This window comes from Galleria mellonella, unplaced genomic scaffold (genome assembly GCF_026898425.1).
Source record: "Galleria mellonella isolate WM207_F2 unplaced genomic scaffold, CSIRO_AGI_GalMel_v1 utg173, whole genome shotgun sequence".
NCBI lineage: Eukaryota > Metazoa > Arthropoda > Insecta > Lepidoptera > Pyralidae > Galleria > Galleria mellonella.
Window position 1 is genome coordinate 4,396,772 of NW_026442016.1, and position 19,159 is coordinate 4,415,930.

The following is a 19,159-nucleotide window of genomic DNA, read 5'->3' on the forward strand; positions in this document are numbered from 1 at the left end:
TGTACGTTTATTTATTTATTATATAGACATGGTAATATATGCACACCAGTAATAGATATACACAATATTGGTTGTATAATAATTATGTTATGTGGAAATATGGAATTAATTAAATTATTTGTACTTGTTACAAGTATACTACTGCAAGGAAGAGAAAGAAGACATTTAGATTGTGTGACGGTTCTTAATGTGATGTAATATACTTGAAGGTACGCTGTGAATCATGGATCATACGATATGTAATATATATAATATACTCGTAAGTTAGATTCATTACAAAAAACCAGGGTAAAAATTAAGAAAGAAAGAAGGAAAACATTTATTGCCAACAACAAAAAAGTTACATAAATTATCAATTTAAAAAAAAAAAACTACATTTGTTATTACAACGTGATCACCACTCAGCATGTGCTGCAGCAATTTAATTGCTATAGCGCATTAATGTTCATACAGCATAGTACAATACTTTCCCAGCTGGTGTGGCACAAAATATCATGCTTAATTAATATATTGAAATAGTGGAATTATAAAGACAACCTAAGTAATTTATAAAATAATTTATTTCGTCCTGATGATGATGATTGTCAACCTGAAGAATTAAAGTAAATTGTTTATCAATACATAATAATAATTTAAGTAGAATTATTGTCACGTATTGAGCTTGACATTTATTCAGGTAAAATTATTTCTTAAATTATTAATAGTTGATAATAACACGTAATATAATATTGTAGTGGGCTGTTAGTCACGCTAATTATCTTTTATGTGGGGCAAATTCTTAAAAAGTTGAGTAAGCACCCACTCCGTAAGCCTTCTGCCTACATAAATATACAATCTAATGAGAACCGAGTAACACTTACATTTTATAAAATTTTATGTAAATTAATATATTCTACTAATGTTATAAATGTGGAAGTTTGGATGTTTGTTATTTAATTATGTTTGAAAGGCTGGGCACAAACATCAAACTTATATCATACAAAATATATTATATTGTTTTATAAGGTATTAAATATTCTCGAGTAATATTTGACTTAAATTTGGCGTGAATTTACTGGGTACAGAGGAATAACACCTGAGTCCTCAGGAATGGCAACGCATCGGGGATATCATGGGCGAAACAGTATACTCTGTTATGTCCACGGTACTGCTCATGTCTATAGGCGATGGTTACCACTTTCCATCAGGTAGACCGTCAGCTTGTTTGCCATTCTAAGTTGTATAAAAAAAAAAACTTGTTATCTATTTATATGAACTAGTATTGTGATGGAAGCAGCTAAAAATTTCAATTCAGAGTTTTTATTACATAAATTGAATAACAGTTGACAAATAATTATTTACTATATAATAATATATTATTAATTGTAATTAAATTATTATATTTGGTATCTAATGAACGGACAAGAGCACACTATCGAAATCTATGACGTGAAATTGAATTAATTTGTTCTTAATATTTCAATTAAGATTGTACTATATCTGTTTTATTTTATGGTTCTGGTTAAATTTAGATAAAGAGAGAAAGATAAAAGTGATAGTAATATTTAGAACATTAAAAATTTAGAAAAAAAATTAATTACATAAGCAATTTAAATATAAAAACACAATATGAGAAAAGAGTTGTGTTAACATATTTTCTTACTCATATAATTAAAAATGTTCTACATGTATACACAAGGTCTAAAATATAGGAAAGTACACATAGACATATAATATTAGGCAAAGCATTATTTATAATAAAGTTATTTAAGATAATGTATTACCTCTAAATAGTTTGTTAACACCGTCATAACCTCTATTCAAATCAGCACTAAATAAACCATGGCATTCAAAAATCTCGATCGTTAACTTTTTAAATCTGGCCCGAAGCTGGTAATACGTTATTGATATTTGTGAACAGGCTGGTTAATAATATTTGTATAGTGTTGTCCAAACTCAAATGATCTCCCATGCGCGTCTATTTCACTAGTAGATTAGACTTATGAGAGGTTGGTATAGGATTTAGGGGGATCTACATTAAACGGTTATGGGACAGTGGTCCACAATGGATGGAGAGGTAGGGTCGCGCCACAATGAGCCATGCCGCGTAATTGTTAAACCGGGGGTTGAACGCGCTGTCAACTGCTCCGTCACAGAGTAAGTAATTGGGATTCTTCGCGCCTTTTATACCCAAAACGTCGCTGATAAAACAAACTTGTCACAATTCTTGTACTTTATAATTTGTTTCGTATTAATGAAGATATTAAGGATCTTTTTTGTCTATGGTATTAATTATAATATCGAAGCCAACTGTAGCGCAGTAAAAGTAAGCTATACTTTAGATTTTTTATTTTTAACAGGGTTATGATATGTAGATATATAGGTTGAGATATGTATCAAGCATTCTATATTAGACTACAGTAAACAGAAGTAAGCCTGTTGAATTTCATTATTAACTTTTTTTTTATATCATTTTTAGTACTGACTCTTAAGCTTTGTATTTATACAATACCTAAGAATCAGTCAGTTGTTAATGACACCAATTATTTAATTGTAAGTATAATATATAAATACTTTTATTTATTTATAATCTATCGCTAATTATAATAATTTAACTGTGAAATAAGGCTGATTACAAATACTTTGCTTACTTTTTTTTACTAACTCGGTTCAGATTTTTTTAATGTAAGAAGGAAGGTATTTATGAATTAATAATTTGTTTGTTATTAATTTTACCTTTCTATTTCTTATACATATTTTATTTTAAAATATTTATTGCGCTATCAACAAGTAAAATATTTAGCTAAATTTTAAACAAGGGAACAGTTATTAGAGTAATTGTATTATTAAATCACATCGCTACCTCATTAAGTTGAATGAAGGTAAAGTAGTTGATACCGATCACAAACTGGCGAGCAACAATACACTTCATCCCTTATTAATTATTTTATTGTGAGCATAAAGGATGTCGTAATCGTCAGAATAATAATATCATCGCGCCGCATAAAGAACCCCAAGTAGCGACAACACAAGCGTAAAAATGACACGCCGTGCCACCAATATGTTTGTGTGTATTACACTAGATTTATTCGACTGGGTCACGCACACACCAATGGATCCGACTACCCCGAAACGGGGTGCGCTTAGGTGTGGGGGCGACACTACTACAAACTCAGGGCTGCCACCGCGCCCGCCCGCCAGATGGTCACGCACACACGCATGCGATGAAAGGGAAAGCTACACTGTGTAAACAAATCGCGGGAGCGAGTGCCGTCCCTCTCAGTTGCAAAGCGCGTGTGTGTCACATCATTGTGTGCTGTCGACGCGATTCGACGTAGATTGTTCTGTGAAATTGCCAGGTAATAGGCCGAGGGACTATAGCATTACACTTACTTATTGGTGGGTTTACGCGCTCAACAGCCTAATCGAATTGAATATTGGTAACATATTGGTATCATTGACTTTTCCACTGAAGTACCAAATTTTGATTAACTATTATAAAGTGTTGATTATATACAAAAAAAATTCATATTTTCAGATTCAGGTTCAGATTAAAACTGCTGTACCAAAAGATTCAATAAAAAATCGAGTTTCTATTTTTATAAACAATGCTAATATACATTTTGAAATATCATTTATTAATTAGAGTATAATAATACCCTGATTAATAAATTTATGTAGGTTATTACCTACTTAAAGGATAAACATAACTAGTAATACAAATAGATAAAATACTTTAATAAATATTTAGTGATGACAGGGAGATACCCATACTCCAATCTGTCTCTATCCATTTATTTCTGTAAACGTTTAGTAAATAGCCATAACATTTCACGATACAACGATGTGGCATCAATAAGAAACAATAAGAAATTAATTGAGTGAACAAACCATATTGGTCCTAATTTGAGGACAAAGAAAAAGCTCGCTTATGATTAGGTGACGTCAACTACCGCCAGCCCGCACATTTGACGTGTTTGGCCGAAGTGTCACGCCGCGGGGCGGGCGTGACGACAGAGATTAGAATTGATCCGAGTAAGACGCTAGCTGAGAGTCGACACCTATTCGGTATACGTTATTGCTGTCTGAGCAGTGCCACCCCTGAATTGAGTGGCGAATGCTTCATCGCGGGAATAGTGTTGTGACGCTGTTTGTTTATCGATATCGCTATTATCAGAAAAGTTGTTTTAAGCTTTAGTGATTAACAACTTAGTAGTAATAAAATTGACTATCACATATTTATTAAAATTATTATATAGGTGTTTAGATATTTTTTTAAACTCATTTGAATGGTAATATAAACTTCAATACAAATGTTACGAATAGATACGATAATATCAATGTTAATAAAATCTGTTGTAAGAATATAAAAAAAGTAATATATTGTTTTAATCACGATGAAGATTTAATGTTTGAAATAATGATCATAAATGAGCAATGCGGAATATGAGTATCATCTCGTCAAGCATCCCGATAAACGCGCCGCAACAGGCTGGCGAATTATGACTACGGTATTGTTAATTTGCAGTCGCCCCAAAATTTATTACGAGACGATAGAGAGAGATAGCTTAACGTGGAAATTCATGTTGTGGAACAAGATGGGAAACACCTAAATGAGGGGGTGTCGTAAATAATTTCTGCGCTTACATTGACAAGGTCCTTAACAGGGTCAACCGTTGTAACAAAGTGAGCTTTGTTTTTATTGAAGCATAGATGATAATTCTTTGACAAATGTACACCAGAAGAACAATGTGGTAACCTAGAACGAGGAAACGGATTACGACCGAGTGTCGGAAGCTTTCACCGTATTTAATGAAGATTACAATACTTTTTCGATGTGTTTAAGTACAAATTGATTCGTGATTGGATTATATTGATTGCTCATTCTAACAAACAAAGCGTAAACAATTTCGAATGAACATTTATTATATCGTACTCAGTTTGATTATAGAATGATATGAATAAATTTAATAAATAGTACTATTTTTAATTAAAACAATAATACTCGTAATGAAAATAAAATAAATATTTAGCGTCATTGTCCATATCAAGTAATGAAATAGTACGGGTCTGTAAATAAAACATAATTACATATATGAAAATAAAATGTAATCGGAAAGTAAGAAGTGCGAAAAATGCGAAAAATCTATCCCGTGCCATAAATCAATGTTACAATATCGGGATAACAGAAATAAAATCGAGTTGGAAACATTAATCCCATTGTAAATTTTAACGTAGTCTTAATATGCAACTAACCTATATTTTACTCAATTTGTACTTTGAAGGGCTTCAAATATTTAATAGAAGAGCACTTTATTTACATCATTAAATAAATTGATATAGAGTAGTTTTAATACCAAATTTTGATATAGTTTTGTTATTTATAACTATAATCAAGTATACGACTATTAAGGTCTTCAATAAAGAAATTCTGACTAGATTATTTAGATGTTTGAATAATAAAAATCGAAAAGTAAGTTTGGTAATCAATTATACTATGAGTTAATTAAAAATTTGCAATAATACAATAAAACTTTTTAAAATATTTTGAGCCAATAACACACAAAGGTGTAGTTCAAATAATCAAGTAAGAAGAATATAAGTAGTCAATGATTATCTTGATAAAACTAGCTTTTAAACAAAATGAAATTATTTTTTAATCGGTCTATTCATTCTGAGTTTGTGTTGCCACATAGGTAAAGCATTGTAGAGTCGTATTTTAAATGTGTGTGTATCTAGTAGACGTAACAACAGAAATAGCCAGACAAATATTTCAGTACATTCGTATGATACCCATATGTTTTGAGTAAGAAAATAGAAAAAAAAAATCCAAAACATACGGTTATCTTGGCTTCCGTGGAGACTTTGTAAAGTTATATCATTTAATTACTTTATGACCGCAGCTTCGATGTACATTTGCAACATAGTAGCAGATTCGACATGCGTGTTCCGATCATAAATTCTTTGTTCTGGAGAGACCTGGTGTTCTTACAGTTTGCAATAGAGGAATCACTGTCATAATTTAGAAATTACTAACATATACCAGGACATTTCACATACATCATACATCTTAGATCAATTGAAATGATAAACATGAGAACAATGCGCTGAAATTTTACGATGCTTTCGTTGTGTGGTCCCGGCATAGGATACGCTACACCTTGTTTTGCCATGAGTGTCGTAAGAGGCGACTAAGGGAACTTATTGGTCGAGGAAAGGGCAGCAGCATCCCTTTTTAAACTTTACAAAAGCCTAACTACGGTTGACAACTCGCCTGCCAAACGTGGCAACGTAGGGGAAGCCTGTGTTCAGCAATAGATAGTTAAGGGCTGATATAATATAATAATTTAAATAACGATGATCGCATGTTATATGCTTACTTATTACCATTATAATATATATAATTATTTTGATATATTTTCCGTCATGAGTTAGGTAGGGGAAATTATTTTTATTTTTTCATTTAATTGTGTAGATCTTTATTAATGTTTTTATAATAACTGTTGTATCTACTTGACAAGATAGTTTTTGAATTAATTAGATAAAATTCAAGAGATGGACTGCCAGATGAGGAAAATATTGCCATTATTGGTACTCATTCTATGAAAGAATAGATGTAAAATATATTAATTAAACAAGAATGTATTATTACATCCAAACAGGGCCGTAGCTACATCCATGTTAAAGGTAGGGCAAAAGTATTGTTAGGTAGGGCAGAAGCCATAATTAAGTGCCTTTAAAAAAGCGAACCTGTCAATTTTAGCCCCCCCCCCAGCTATGGCCAAACTATATACTAAACTGCATAAATTTTAGGCTATAAGTATTTACATGTTGGTCTTAAATCATCAATGCTTATCTCATTATAATCAAATTTATTTTAAATTCAAATAAGGTAATCAATCAGTTGAACAAAGCTAACTGACAAGCGATAAAATTTGTCCATCATTATTTAGATAAGTACGAATATAAAGGGGGCGATCTTCACGACTTAATGCTCTGTGTGTATACTACGGCTTTATTTGCGTATTATAGGATTTTATGTATCATAGTGGAAGATCCCATCAGAATGTGTTTTTGTAAATCATATACCACAGTAATATTAGTGTCAAACTCGATTGTTTACTTGTTAATCAGTTGTAAATCAGAGTGATTTAGAAATTTAAAATTAATTATATTTTATTAAGAAACTCAGGTATTTTTATAATAATTTTTATTAAATAAATAAACAATCCCTGTACAAGTATTACTTTAATTTATTAGGAAATAACAATGTATAAGTTCGTAAAGTAGTAAAAAATAAACTTTTTGTTTTTCAACCGACTTAAAAAAAAGAAGTTCTCAGTTTGGTTGTATTTTTTTATGTTTGTTACCTCATAATTCCGTCAGTTTTAAACTTGGTTGGAAAATTCTGATGTACTTATAGATTTATCCTAAAGAAATTTTATCAAAATTAGTTCAGTTGTTTAATTTTTAGATCAAAATAACTAGTATTGTCACAATTCAATTGTTGTTTTTTTTTTTTATGGGACACAACCTTAATTTATAAAGTAATATTTTGTGTTCAATTTTATTTAATATCCATTCAAAGTTAAATGTTCAAAATTACTGTCTCCCGAATATCACCAAAAGCTCCGCTGGGAAAATTCGGAAAAACGAATCGTGATATCTACATAACAACGTAAAGTCCATTCTTCAAATTAATTTAAAGATATTATATAATTACAAATACGCAGTCACCAGCACGATTTATTTGAAAGTAATCACTAAACATAAATAGGGTTGTAGTCGTCGGTTAAGTTGCCCCGGGATATTTACCACTCTGTACATTGAGTACATTTTCCTAAATTAATTATGCTTTTTTAGTTCAAATAAAATTTGATGAGGTTATTATCGTATTAGTGGGGCATTAAGGTAATCACAGGAGGGTAAAAGTCGCTAAGGGATTGATCCGTATCTATACGACGTCGTTGGAGGATTGCATTGCTAATTTAACTACTTATTTCTTTTTTTCCAACCCAACTCATTTATTCTTTGAAATATTTTGGAATGAAGATTGTAAACTATTTCATGATAATTTTTACTTTAATATTTCAAGACTCAAGAAACTGAATCTTACCTGTGGTCAGTACTCAAAGGAAATACAGTATAAAAACAATCTGCATGCATACAGGCTCAGCAGAACCGTGAAATTCTTACTAACACAATATAAAAGAAAAATCTATAAATTCTCTTCTATCAAGGTATAAATTTTGAATATTAATATATATTTTAAGTTATCAATAGATTTATTATAAACTAGCTTTTTTTCTGCTACTAAGTGTGGACGTGTGGATTTCAGAAGTATGAAAATCTATGAAATTAATCACTTCTTGATGGCATATCAAGTTAAAACATAAATATTTTAGTAAATTATGTATTATCGTGCAGCATTTTATATCAGTAGTTTTTTTATATAACTTAGAATGGCAAAAAAGCTGACGACCCACCTGATGGAAAGTGGTAACCGTCGCCTATAGACATGAGCAGTACCGTGGACATAACAGAGTATACTGCTTCGCTCATGATATCCCCCATGCGTTGCTATTCCTGAGGACTTAGGTGTTATTCCTCTATACCCTGTAAATTCACGCCATATCCCACCCTTCAAACCGAAACACAGCTAAGCAAACACAACTGCTTCATGGTAGAAACACAAATGGGACGAAGGTGCCCGAGCAATCGAGACTAGACTTTTGTACAAAGTCTCTTTTTGGTATTTAGTTATTTGACTAGTTACATGTCTTTTTTTTAATATTATTAATTTAAATTATTTTTATTTTACAGTTTGGGCGTGGAACAGTTAATTTGCTTGAAGATGCCTGGTTTAGAGATAAAACATGTCTCCTAAAATGTGCGTGGACGAAATAGCAGTCAGAGATTGGTGATTAATATGGAAGATTGTAGAAATTCTGGTAATAATGATACTAATCAATCTTCAAGTGGCGATCGCACACATACTGATGGTAGCAGAACTAAACAAAATAATTCTTAATTCTAACCAATTAAAATATCTACCGGATTTTTGGTTAGATCATCAAGACCACAACTGTAAAAACTGTATCCAATTTGGTGCAGTTTTGTATGTGTGATGCCGGAATACACATACAGACAGGCAGGCTAAATTTGTAAATTTTTTGCTTCTGTTGTCCTTAAGACCCCTTTTATTGTTTTTTCTTAAATATTTACCACGATTTGACCGTGTGGTCTCGGTATAGAATACCCCACCCCTTCCTTTCCCGTGTGTGTTGTAAGAAGCGACTAAGAGAGTGCAAGCAAAGATGGGTACCAGCGTCCCTCTTAGAACATTTCTAAAGCCTAACTGCGGTAGTCAGGGGGGAAAAGGATTTTTAGTAATGGAGACTAAAAATCCCATTGCAAGCAACATACCTAACCAGGTCGACCTCCACGCGGTTCCACCTGGAAACTATCATTATTAATTCTTCATGATGAATTCATTATGATAGGCTAACTGGCCTGTTTTCATACTCATCGTTCATCCTTCACTGGTGCTCCGCCAGCGAATCTTGTTAGCGCGGGCGGGGTTACCAATCCATTTTCATCCAATGAAAAAAAATGCGGTTGTCAATCCACCTGCCAAGCTTGGCAACTACTGGCAAAACCCTCGAGGGGAGGCTTATTTTCAGCAGTGGACAGTTAAAGTCTGATATGATGTAGATGATAAGTAAAATAAGATTAATAAACAAATTATCTTATTATAAAGTTTCTGTCACTCTGTAAGACTGTTTTGTAACACCATCGATTTGGCATATATGAAAATCAACGGGGATTTAAACATTAGCTGGGTATAAATCCTACTAATATCATAAATGTGAAAGTTTGTAACATTTAGATGTTTTGTTGTTAGGATGTTTGTCGCTTAACCACACATAAATGACTTAACGGAATTGAATGAAATTTGGCACCCGAGTAGATTATTAGCATATAACTTAACACAGGACACTTTATATATTGCTTAACGCAGGCAAATCCGTTAGAAACAGGTAGTTAGTTAAATAAATTTGACCAGTTTACCAGATTTTTTTTACTGCCAACAATGTGACATGTTTGTGATTTCATATTACAAACAAAAATAGGTGCAGTATATTATTTTTACGAGTCCTTTACAGCTCGTAAAATTTGTATATTTAATTTTTGTTAATATGTGTGTCACATGTCATGTAGGTGTGTAAGTTTCAACTCAATTGAACATGAAGCGGGTCAAATTTAACTTGTCAGATTTAATTACACACAGTGACGTGTGAGGTTAAATAAGAGCTTGTAATTAGTTGGTACTTTCGGTTATTACCACTTGTAATATGTCACACACGCGTGAACTTTTTACTTTTTCCTGTAAGATCATTAACGACTACTGTAAATCTATATGACGTCAAGAAATCATTTCATTGGAACAAGATTGATTACTAGAAAATGAATTTTTTTTTATGCAACTTAGAATGGCAATCAAGCTGATGGTCTACCTGATGGGAAGTGGTAACTGTCGACTATAGACATCAGCAGTATGATGGACATAAAAGAGTATACTGTTTTACCCATACGTTGCCATTCTTGAGGACTTAAGTGTTATTCCTCTATGCCCTGTAAATTCATTGCCAAATCCCACCGTTCAAACCGAAACACAGTCATGCAAACACAACTTCTTCACGGTAGAAACACGAATGGGACAGAGGATTTCAAGATAATTTTGTAACTACTTAAATGAAAATGTAAAAATTATATTATTACTAACTTTTTCCTGCGAAAAATAAATGTAATAGACTTCTAGATGGCATTTTAAGGTCAAAACTACATTAGTTTTTAAGTTAGCCTTCAGGAATGCAACTGTGAACACCGCATCTAATTTGGTGTAGTAGTTTTTGCATGATGCCAGAACAAACGTACAAACAGTCAAAATTTTTAAAAACGATAGTTTTGACTTCTACAGGTCCTATTAAAAACTTTCATATAATTCTTTTAAGTATCTTCCATGTACATCCATTATCTAGTTAAAATTTTATTATATTAGTAAGATTTCTCTACCATGCAATTATGTAAATGTTAGTTACACGAACATTATTTTTAGATCGTATTTTATTAGTAAATAAGCAATACGTACTAAAAATATAAATATGGAGATGAGTTTGTTTATCAATTTGTTCATTATTACTTAGCGCTTTAAAGGCTTAACCAATCATTATGGAATTTTGTCCACTCGTGCTGAAGATAATGGTAAAGGACATTGACTACTTTTTAACCCGGTCAATTAATATATCAGGTTAAAACGAGCTCGCGGTTAAAAATTAGTTATCTATAAAGTACTTTACAAAAATTACTGCTTAACTACATGATAATTGTTTAATGCCAAAAGAAGATTCTAATTAATTAAATAGCTTCCAATAAAATGACAACAAACGAATATTTTGAAACGCCGACCATTTTGTCATCTACAAATATTGACACTATCGTCGAATTAACACCGAACAATCGTTTATCAACTGTTACTGAAAATGTGCTTCTATGTACTGAGAGCGGATATTATTAAATACATCGAAAAACGAGGGAACAAACGAACGAAAAAATGTCTATTATTTTATGTAACATTTTTAGATTGTAATAGTTGCTATAAACTTTTGAAAGTTTATTTATAATGTCGAAGGCCTCGAAAGTCTAGCTGTCTTGCCCTTATAATCATCTCTGAAGGTATGGTAGGTATGATGATTCATGTATACCTATATACTTTATATTAGTGTTGATGAATCTTTTAATTAAATAAAAATATTTTTTATTGCCATAATGTGTGTTATATTTCATGTATGACATTTTATTTTATAACGTCATAAAAATGTTGAATACTTACGTAAAGTTAATATTCAATAATGATTATATTATTCGTTAAATTGAATAACTGACTCACAGGAATTAATTATAATAATGATCGTTAATCATATCGTTGTCAAGCAATACAAATTTATAAATATGTTAATACTTAATCTTACATTATATGCTCGGCTTCAAATCATTTGATAGCGCTGTACATTGTGGTGACAAGCATAATAAGTTATATGTCATTAGCATTTTATGGGCCTGAGAAATTCTATTAAGAAGTTGGTCAACTTGTTTGCTATTCCAGAGTGAATAATAAACTATTGCATTTCTGTCAAATTGTATCCATTCGTAATGATTTTTTTAAATTTATTTCTACATTCTATTACAAATCCTGAAGTCATGTAACTCTAACGTCAAATGTGACAAGAAGGATTTATATGAAAATTTTTATATTAGAACTAGTACATGTATTATATACCTGTTGTATCCCGCGACTTTACTAGGAATCAGTATAAAAAAGTATTTTATGTTCTATATTAGGATAAACCCAACCTGTGTGTCAAATTTTATTCAAATCCATTTCATAGTTTTTGTGTGAAATAGTAACAAACATCCATTCATCAATGCATCCATAGTTACAAACTTCAGCATTTATAATATTAATAGAATACATATTCTTAAATAAATATCGAGTGATTTTCAGAATATGATTCGTGATTTGACACAAAGAGCAGGTAAAATGAATTGACGAGCTCTCGTTGCTCGTAGGTGAATTTAATGTATTTATCGGTTCATTAATCAACAAGCTATAAGCACTGAATGAGTATTAGTGCTAAATTGTAGGTGTCACTTTATATAGGCATGATTTTATCTACAGTGCAATCATATCTTGACCTAGATTTGTGCAATCAACAGCTTCTTACATGAAGTATGTAGTAACTATTTGTAAGATGATTTTCAAATAAAAATAGTTTAAGTAGTATATATATATATATATATATATATATATATATATATATATATATATATATAGGTTAAACTATTCAACTTTATTATATGATTACGGATGTAATCGGTGTAAAATGTATTACTGCTCTTTTTCATTATTAGGATGTTGTAATACGTGACTAAAAAAGAAAGTAAAATACATAAGTAAATGAGAAGAAAAACTCAAATGAAATTATATACTGAGCCGCCCAATCGAACTTATAGCGATATAATAGCGAGCTTAACCAATCATTTTAAAATTTGATATACATGTACTTACTGTATCTTTTTTTTTTTCTAGTGCAATCACAGTAAGAATACAAAAAACAGTAAGTAAAGAATTTCCCGTGTGGTTCTGGCATAGAAAAGGCCACACTTTCCTTACCCGTAGGTGTCGCAAGAAACGAGCAGGGCAGCAGCGTCCCTCTTAGAACATCTTCAGAGCCTGACTGCGGTTTCTAATTCAAGCGTGGCAATTACTGGCAAAGCCCTCTTAGGAGGAGGCTTATGTTCAGCAGTGAACATTGGACAGGACAGCTGATATGATGGTGATGCAATAAAGAATAATATATATACTATATGGATAGGAGAAGAAATAGGTGTTATTCTGGTCAGTGAATTATTTTGGTAATCGATCAATGAATTGTCTATTTGTATCTATTTAACAGCTTCATTCAAAACACACTCGTATTCATCGATGCATTCGTGATTGAGCTGATATGCACACGAGTCGTTATAATATGTAGGTTCATTAATTATACATTCAAGTGACAAATATGAAAGACATTATTTTTTTAGATAAATTATAACAGACACTTATTAGTATTCATTTATGATATTAAAACCTCTCAACGGCTCGACGTCATTAAACGTGTTTGTTTGGACAGCCACAAGCGTTAAAATCATGTCTTTATCAGCAACCGGGTGACGGTCAATGAACTTATTTAGTACAGGTATCCACGAATGGCATCAATGTTCGAAATTGTTTGTATTCAAATTAGGTTGGTCAACCCGACCGTTTTTGTTCATCCAAGTTCAAATATCGATCATTGTAATAAATTCACATTAAACTCGGTTTAAAAATACTTTAAGTAGCTGTATTAATGAGGAAATTTATTAATAACTTATTTATTTGTTAACAAACGTAAGTATTAATAAACAAATAGTAATTATCACATTTTAGTTCTCAATAAGGCCCATTATCTGTTAGAATTGACCTGCAATTAACCTCATTACATGACCAGCTGCGTGTCACTCTGCTATCACTTTGAAATCAATTTCACGCATTAAATTTATAAATTTGGTTTGTATCCAATTATTGTACTCGGAAACTCGAGTATACACTCCAGGATACATAGCATCAGCGCAACCTTCGCCCCAAGATACGATTCCAACCAAATAGCCATTAGCGACTAGTGGTCCGCCTGAATCACCTTGGCACGCATCTCTGGGAGGGTCCTGGGCGCTTGCGCACAGCATTCCTGTAGTGACTGAAGCTATACGGGCATACGCTCTTGCGCAAGATTGTTGATTGACAATTTTTACTTTAGCGGCTAGAAGCACTGTGGACGATGTACCTTCATACTGTAACAAAAATTATAAGAATATAATAAAGATAGGATTCAATCATTACAAATTGTCATTTTTTTTATTTTGACTGAAATGTAAGCTTACCGAAATGGTTCCAAATCCAGACACAATAGCTTCCGTGTCAACTGGCAATGTAATATTTGATGGAGCAATTGGCACGGAATTGACACTTTTACTGAAGAGAATCCTTCTAGCCAAAACTACTATAGAAATATCATTCTCTAAAGTGATAGAAGAATAGTTTTCGTGTACTATAACTTTTGATACATCGTATGTTTGCCCTCCAGAAATTCGATGTGACGTACCAACAACCACTCCGAGCGCTGACGGATTCAATTCATTACTGAAAACAAAATTAAATAAGATTAATAATATAGATAGATACAAAAATATAATAATATAGTACAACTTTTAAACAAGTAACATTATACATACACACATAGACATAGCACCATTATACATACGTAAGTACATATAAAGATGTGTTGAAGTTCGCTTATCTCTTATCTGCATCTTTATTAAATATATTTTAAGATACTATTTCAATTGACAGCAAATATGATGCGAACATGGGTGAGGATTATGTCCAGCAGTAGAAGGATAATGGCTGAAATAATAATGATGATGGCGCGGATATGGAGATATAACCTATTGACTTTAAATTAAATCATAAAAATAAATAATCTTAATAATAGTTAAATATCATAATATTAAGTTATTGTAAAAAAAATATTAAGTAAGTAAGTATATAACATATTAGTGAAGGTGTCATATAATACGTATGCACAAACAGTTATATTGAATAATCTTCTTTTTACTGAAAACGGTTAAAAAACTATCGCATGTATTTTATTGAAAGTATATATACAAAAATTATAGAAATTTTGCTAAAAGGGAACATATCCAATGGATTTTATTTAATTATTTTATGTAACTTATAATGACAAACAAGCTGACGGCCAACCTGATAGAAAGTGGTAACCGTCGCTTATAGATTTTAATTTATTACTTATTTACCACATTAAAAATAACTGATTTAATACTATATAACATTTTCTCCCAGTCAACCTTTGGTTAAACAGAAATATAATTATGAATCATAAGCATATATTATATTTTTATTTGTAACATAACACGACTATAATTAATCAGATAGATCCTCAGCTTGACTGCCACTCTGAGTAGCAAATATATAAAAAATATAGGCATATGTCCTTACAAAACAGTGCAGTGAGCAGCTGTTAACACAGCATTGTTACTGATGATGACCGCTCCACAGATGTGAGACCAGCTTCCAGCCAATTTACGTCTTAATGATGCCTGATATGGAACTTCTGTTATATTCACTGCATATCCATTCACTATTCTCCCCAATGAGGAGTCGTCGTTCAATTCGGTAGTCGGCAATGATACTATGACATTTGTAAATGCTGTAAAAAAAGAACAGAACTGTAATAATTATTATAAGAAGCTATATTTCGAGTTTTGTGTTAATTATCACACATTAATATCCAAAATGTAATCAATATTGTTTGAATCGGTTAAAAGTAGTGTAGATAAACGACAAAAAAGTAGCTTACCTAATAACAAAATATATTTTACACAGGTGCACATTTTGTTAAATATAACTCGCTACTAAATAAACAATGAATACGGGATTCCAGCAACTGTATCTTTTGATAAGCTTTTTATCACTGATATTCGCCAAGATCAAATATTTTTATCTTAACAAGTGTTACGTGATAGAGTAACAAAAAACCCGATTGTAAAATTTTTAAATTGATTTTTTGTATATTTCTAAGAGTATAGAGACGCTATATTTTATTATCATCTAGTGTTTTCACAAGGATAAATCTAATAATAATAATTTAGGCACCACTGTAATAGTGTAACTTTAGCAATATGTAAAGAAATTAAAAAAAAAAAACAGCCTTTCTGCTAGTAGTTCACACAGGTTTATCATTTAAAATAATAACAATATTTTGATCAATTGCTCTTAATTGATATTAAATGCTACTCTAAGTTCGTCAGAAGTAAGCTTGAGACAAAAAAACTACATTTGTACCTATAATAAATAAATTGTACTCTTATAAGTTTAAGATATCGTCGAAAAACTATCTTTAGTCTTAAAAGCTAGTCCAGTACCATTATTTATACTGTATAAGATATAGTACTTTTATTATTAAATTAAAATATAATTATTTAATTTAAAAAGATCCATTATGAGTCTAAACAGTAGTATTATTAATTACTTTTAATAATAGTATATTATTATTTATTAGATAATTGAATAATAAAAATGTTTTTGAAATATTCTTAATATGGGGCAAACACAGCTCCCAAATTATTCAGAAGACACAATTATTAAATACAATAGACATTATTTCCTAAATCGTCACTAGAAAAACAGAGTATTCCTTTTATATTATATTACATAAATGTAATAAGATGACATTTTAAAATCTTTCAATTACTTTTTTATACATATATAATTTTTATATAAACAAAATAAATAAATCGTCAATCACCGTTTTTCATCGACGCTAAACTATATATAATTTAATATTTTCCACCAGAATGTTTTTAGTATTACTCAGTATTAAACATACAATAGCAGTTTTTTAAGTTAGGGTATGAATCTAAACCACAGCTCTATATTAATTGATAACAATAAGATGAACTGAATTTAATTTCTGTTAATATGTTTTCACAAGTTCTCGATAAAAACTTTACACTCATAAAAAGGTGCAAATGATATTAACAACGCTTTAATATGGTTCAGTCGTTGCGGCTGTTTTATCGGCAATCAAACGATATGCCTCAGCGAATTTATGGAAACATTAAATTCAGCGGAAATTGGCAATGAGTTTCATCTCATACTCATACTTATATGTAAAAGAAGCGTCCAATACTATGACAATTGTATTTACGACATTAATCATTATTAACTGTAATTAAAATATCTTATTGATATTAATATTTGTGTGTATCTGTAATATAATCAATAATTTAATAATAATAATAATAGTAACAAGGCAAAAGTTTGATTATTCAAACGCGCTAATTTCTGGAACTAATTGGATTAAAAAAAAATTGTTACATTGATAGTTTATTTCGTGAAAAAGACTGTAGGTTATTTAATATCATGATACAATTATAAGCGAATTGATATTTCCAGCACATAGCTCGTTTATAGTTAACTAGGTATGTATGGACGCCTGCAATACGGTTTGCCATCTGGAAAAACCTTAATATGCTTTTCTACAAGAACATATTTTTTTATACAACTTAGAATGACAAACTAGTTGACGGCCCACCTGATGGAAAGTGGTAACCGTCGCCTACAGACATGAGCAGTACCATGGACATAACAGAGTATACTGTTTCGCCTATGATACCCCCATGCGTTGCCATTAATGCTGCAATTTTAATGAAAAGCCTCAGCAGAGAAGTTGTTTCACTACTTATTCGTAAGTGGAAACTTAGAAACGTATCAAAACCTTATTTGAAGTCTATTAAAATAATCAAAGTCTGGGTCGGTCAAGTGCATAGGGCAATTGTTATTTATTATATTGTAATAAAACAATTTCATAATGTATTTATAATGGCAATATATTAGCTTCTGATCATAACAACTTTACAATGTATTTATTTATAGGGATCGATAACGAAATTACTAAAGTCGAACGTCTATAACTTGATCATATTTCTCTTTTACTTTATTAGCAATTTATTTTTTTATTCATTAGTATATATATATATATATATATATATATATATATATATATATATATATATATATATATATATATATATATATGTGTGTGTGTGTGTCTGTGCGTACATGGCGGACTTAATGTTAAAAGCATTCTCTCCAATTCAACCATAGGAAAGTGTCAGAATACTTGAATGCGGTACTAGTAATTATTGATATACATACATACCAAAATTACATATATAAACAAATAAATATATATAAGTAACAAATATACTTACACATATATAAAATATATTATATTATACACAAAATTGAGAATAATATAACTTACTGCTCGGATAAAGTAAAAAAGTGAGCATGAATGTTTTTTTAAATGGTTTAGTCGGTAGTCTCTTAATGGTATCAGGAAGCGCGTTCCAGAGCCATGTAGAATGTAGGAGAAAATAATTTGAAGCGAAACAAGTACGGTAAGAGAGGATAGATAGTTGGAGAGTATCGCTGAAACGAAGGTACGATTGTGAGTTTCAAAAAGTTTCAAAATTTAGTGTATACACAATGGACCCAAACTATTCAACATTGCATCTCATATAAAACATCGTAGTTAACGCCATGCCACGATGGATCAATCTAACCTGACTATCCTATCCCTATCCGTTTATTTAGACCTATTTAAAAAATAAATATTGTCTTGCAATGCCCAGCAGTGAGGAATCCTATTATTGTAGGGGGGAAAGGAATTGCTGGTAATGGTGTCTAATTGACTTGTTGCTAGCAAGACACCTTACCAGGTCGATCTCCATGCGGTTTCCCCTGGAAACCGTCGTGATTAATTCTAGTGGAATTCGTCACGATGGGCTAACTGACCTGCCTTTTCATCCTCACCTCTCAACCCTCACTGGTGCCCGCCAGCGTATCTCGATAGCACAGGCGGAGTTACCATTCCATTGTCACCCATTACAAAAAAATCCTATTACTGTATATCTGTAGTTTTTCTATCGGCTTTACCATGTACAGTGTTTAACA

General features: G+C 31.2%; 1 protein-coding gene and 1 long non-coding RNA gene across 2 annotated transcripts; one reads left to right on the forward strand and one right to left on the reverse strand.

Moving 5' to 3' along the window:
- The first annotated feature begins 3,249 nt into the window (after positions 1-3,249).
- On the forward strand, positions 3,250-13,202 carry LOC116413359 (uncharacterized). The gene is made up of 4 exons (XR_004224071.2): positions 3,250-3,338; positions 8,075-8,219; positions 8,803-8,930; positions 13,130-13,202. It is a non-coding gene; the product is annotated as an uncharacterized LOC116413359 (long non-coding RNA).
- Positions 13,203-13,920: 718 nt separating this feature from the next.
- LOC113515347 (trypsin-1-like) lies at positions 13,921-16,106 on the reverse strand. The gene is made up of 4 exons (XM_026899512.3): positions 15,999-16,106; positions 15,638-15,848; positions 14,503-14,761; positions 13,921-14,412 (listed from the first exon to the last, which is right to left on the reverse strand). Exons 1-4 carry the CDS (start codon positions 16,030-16,032, stop codon positions 14,080-14,082), a joined length of 837 nt encoding a protein of 278 aa, XP_026755313.1. The 5' UTR covers positions 16,033-16,106; the 3' UTR covers positions 13,921-14,079.
- Positions 16,107-19,159: the final 3,053 nt, after the last annotated feature.

What these genes read in the sequence shown, in the direction of transcription:
- LOC113515347 (XM_026899512.3), bottom strand. Translation starts at nt 16,032, where the DNA reads ATGTGCACCTGTGTAAAATATATTTTGTTATTAG. An exon ending in AAAATATATTTTGTTATTAG is followed by an intron (nt 15,849 to 15,998) that starts GTAAGCTACTTT and finishes CTTTTTTTACAG; the next exon opens with CATTTACAAATGTCATAGTA. An exon ending in CTGGATTTGGAACCATTTCG is followed by an intron (nt 14,413 to 14,502) that starts GTAAGCTTACAT and finishes TTTTTGTTACAG; the next exon opens with TATGAAGGTACATCGTCCAC.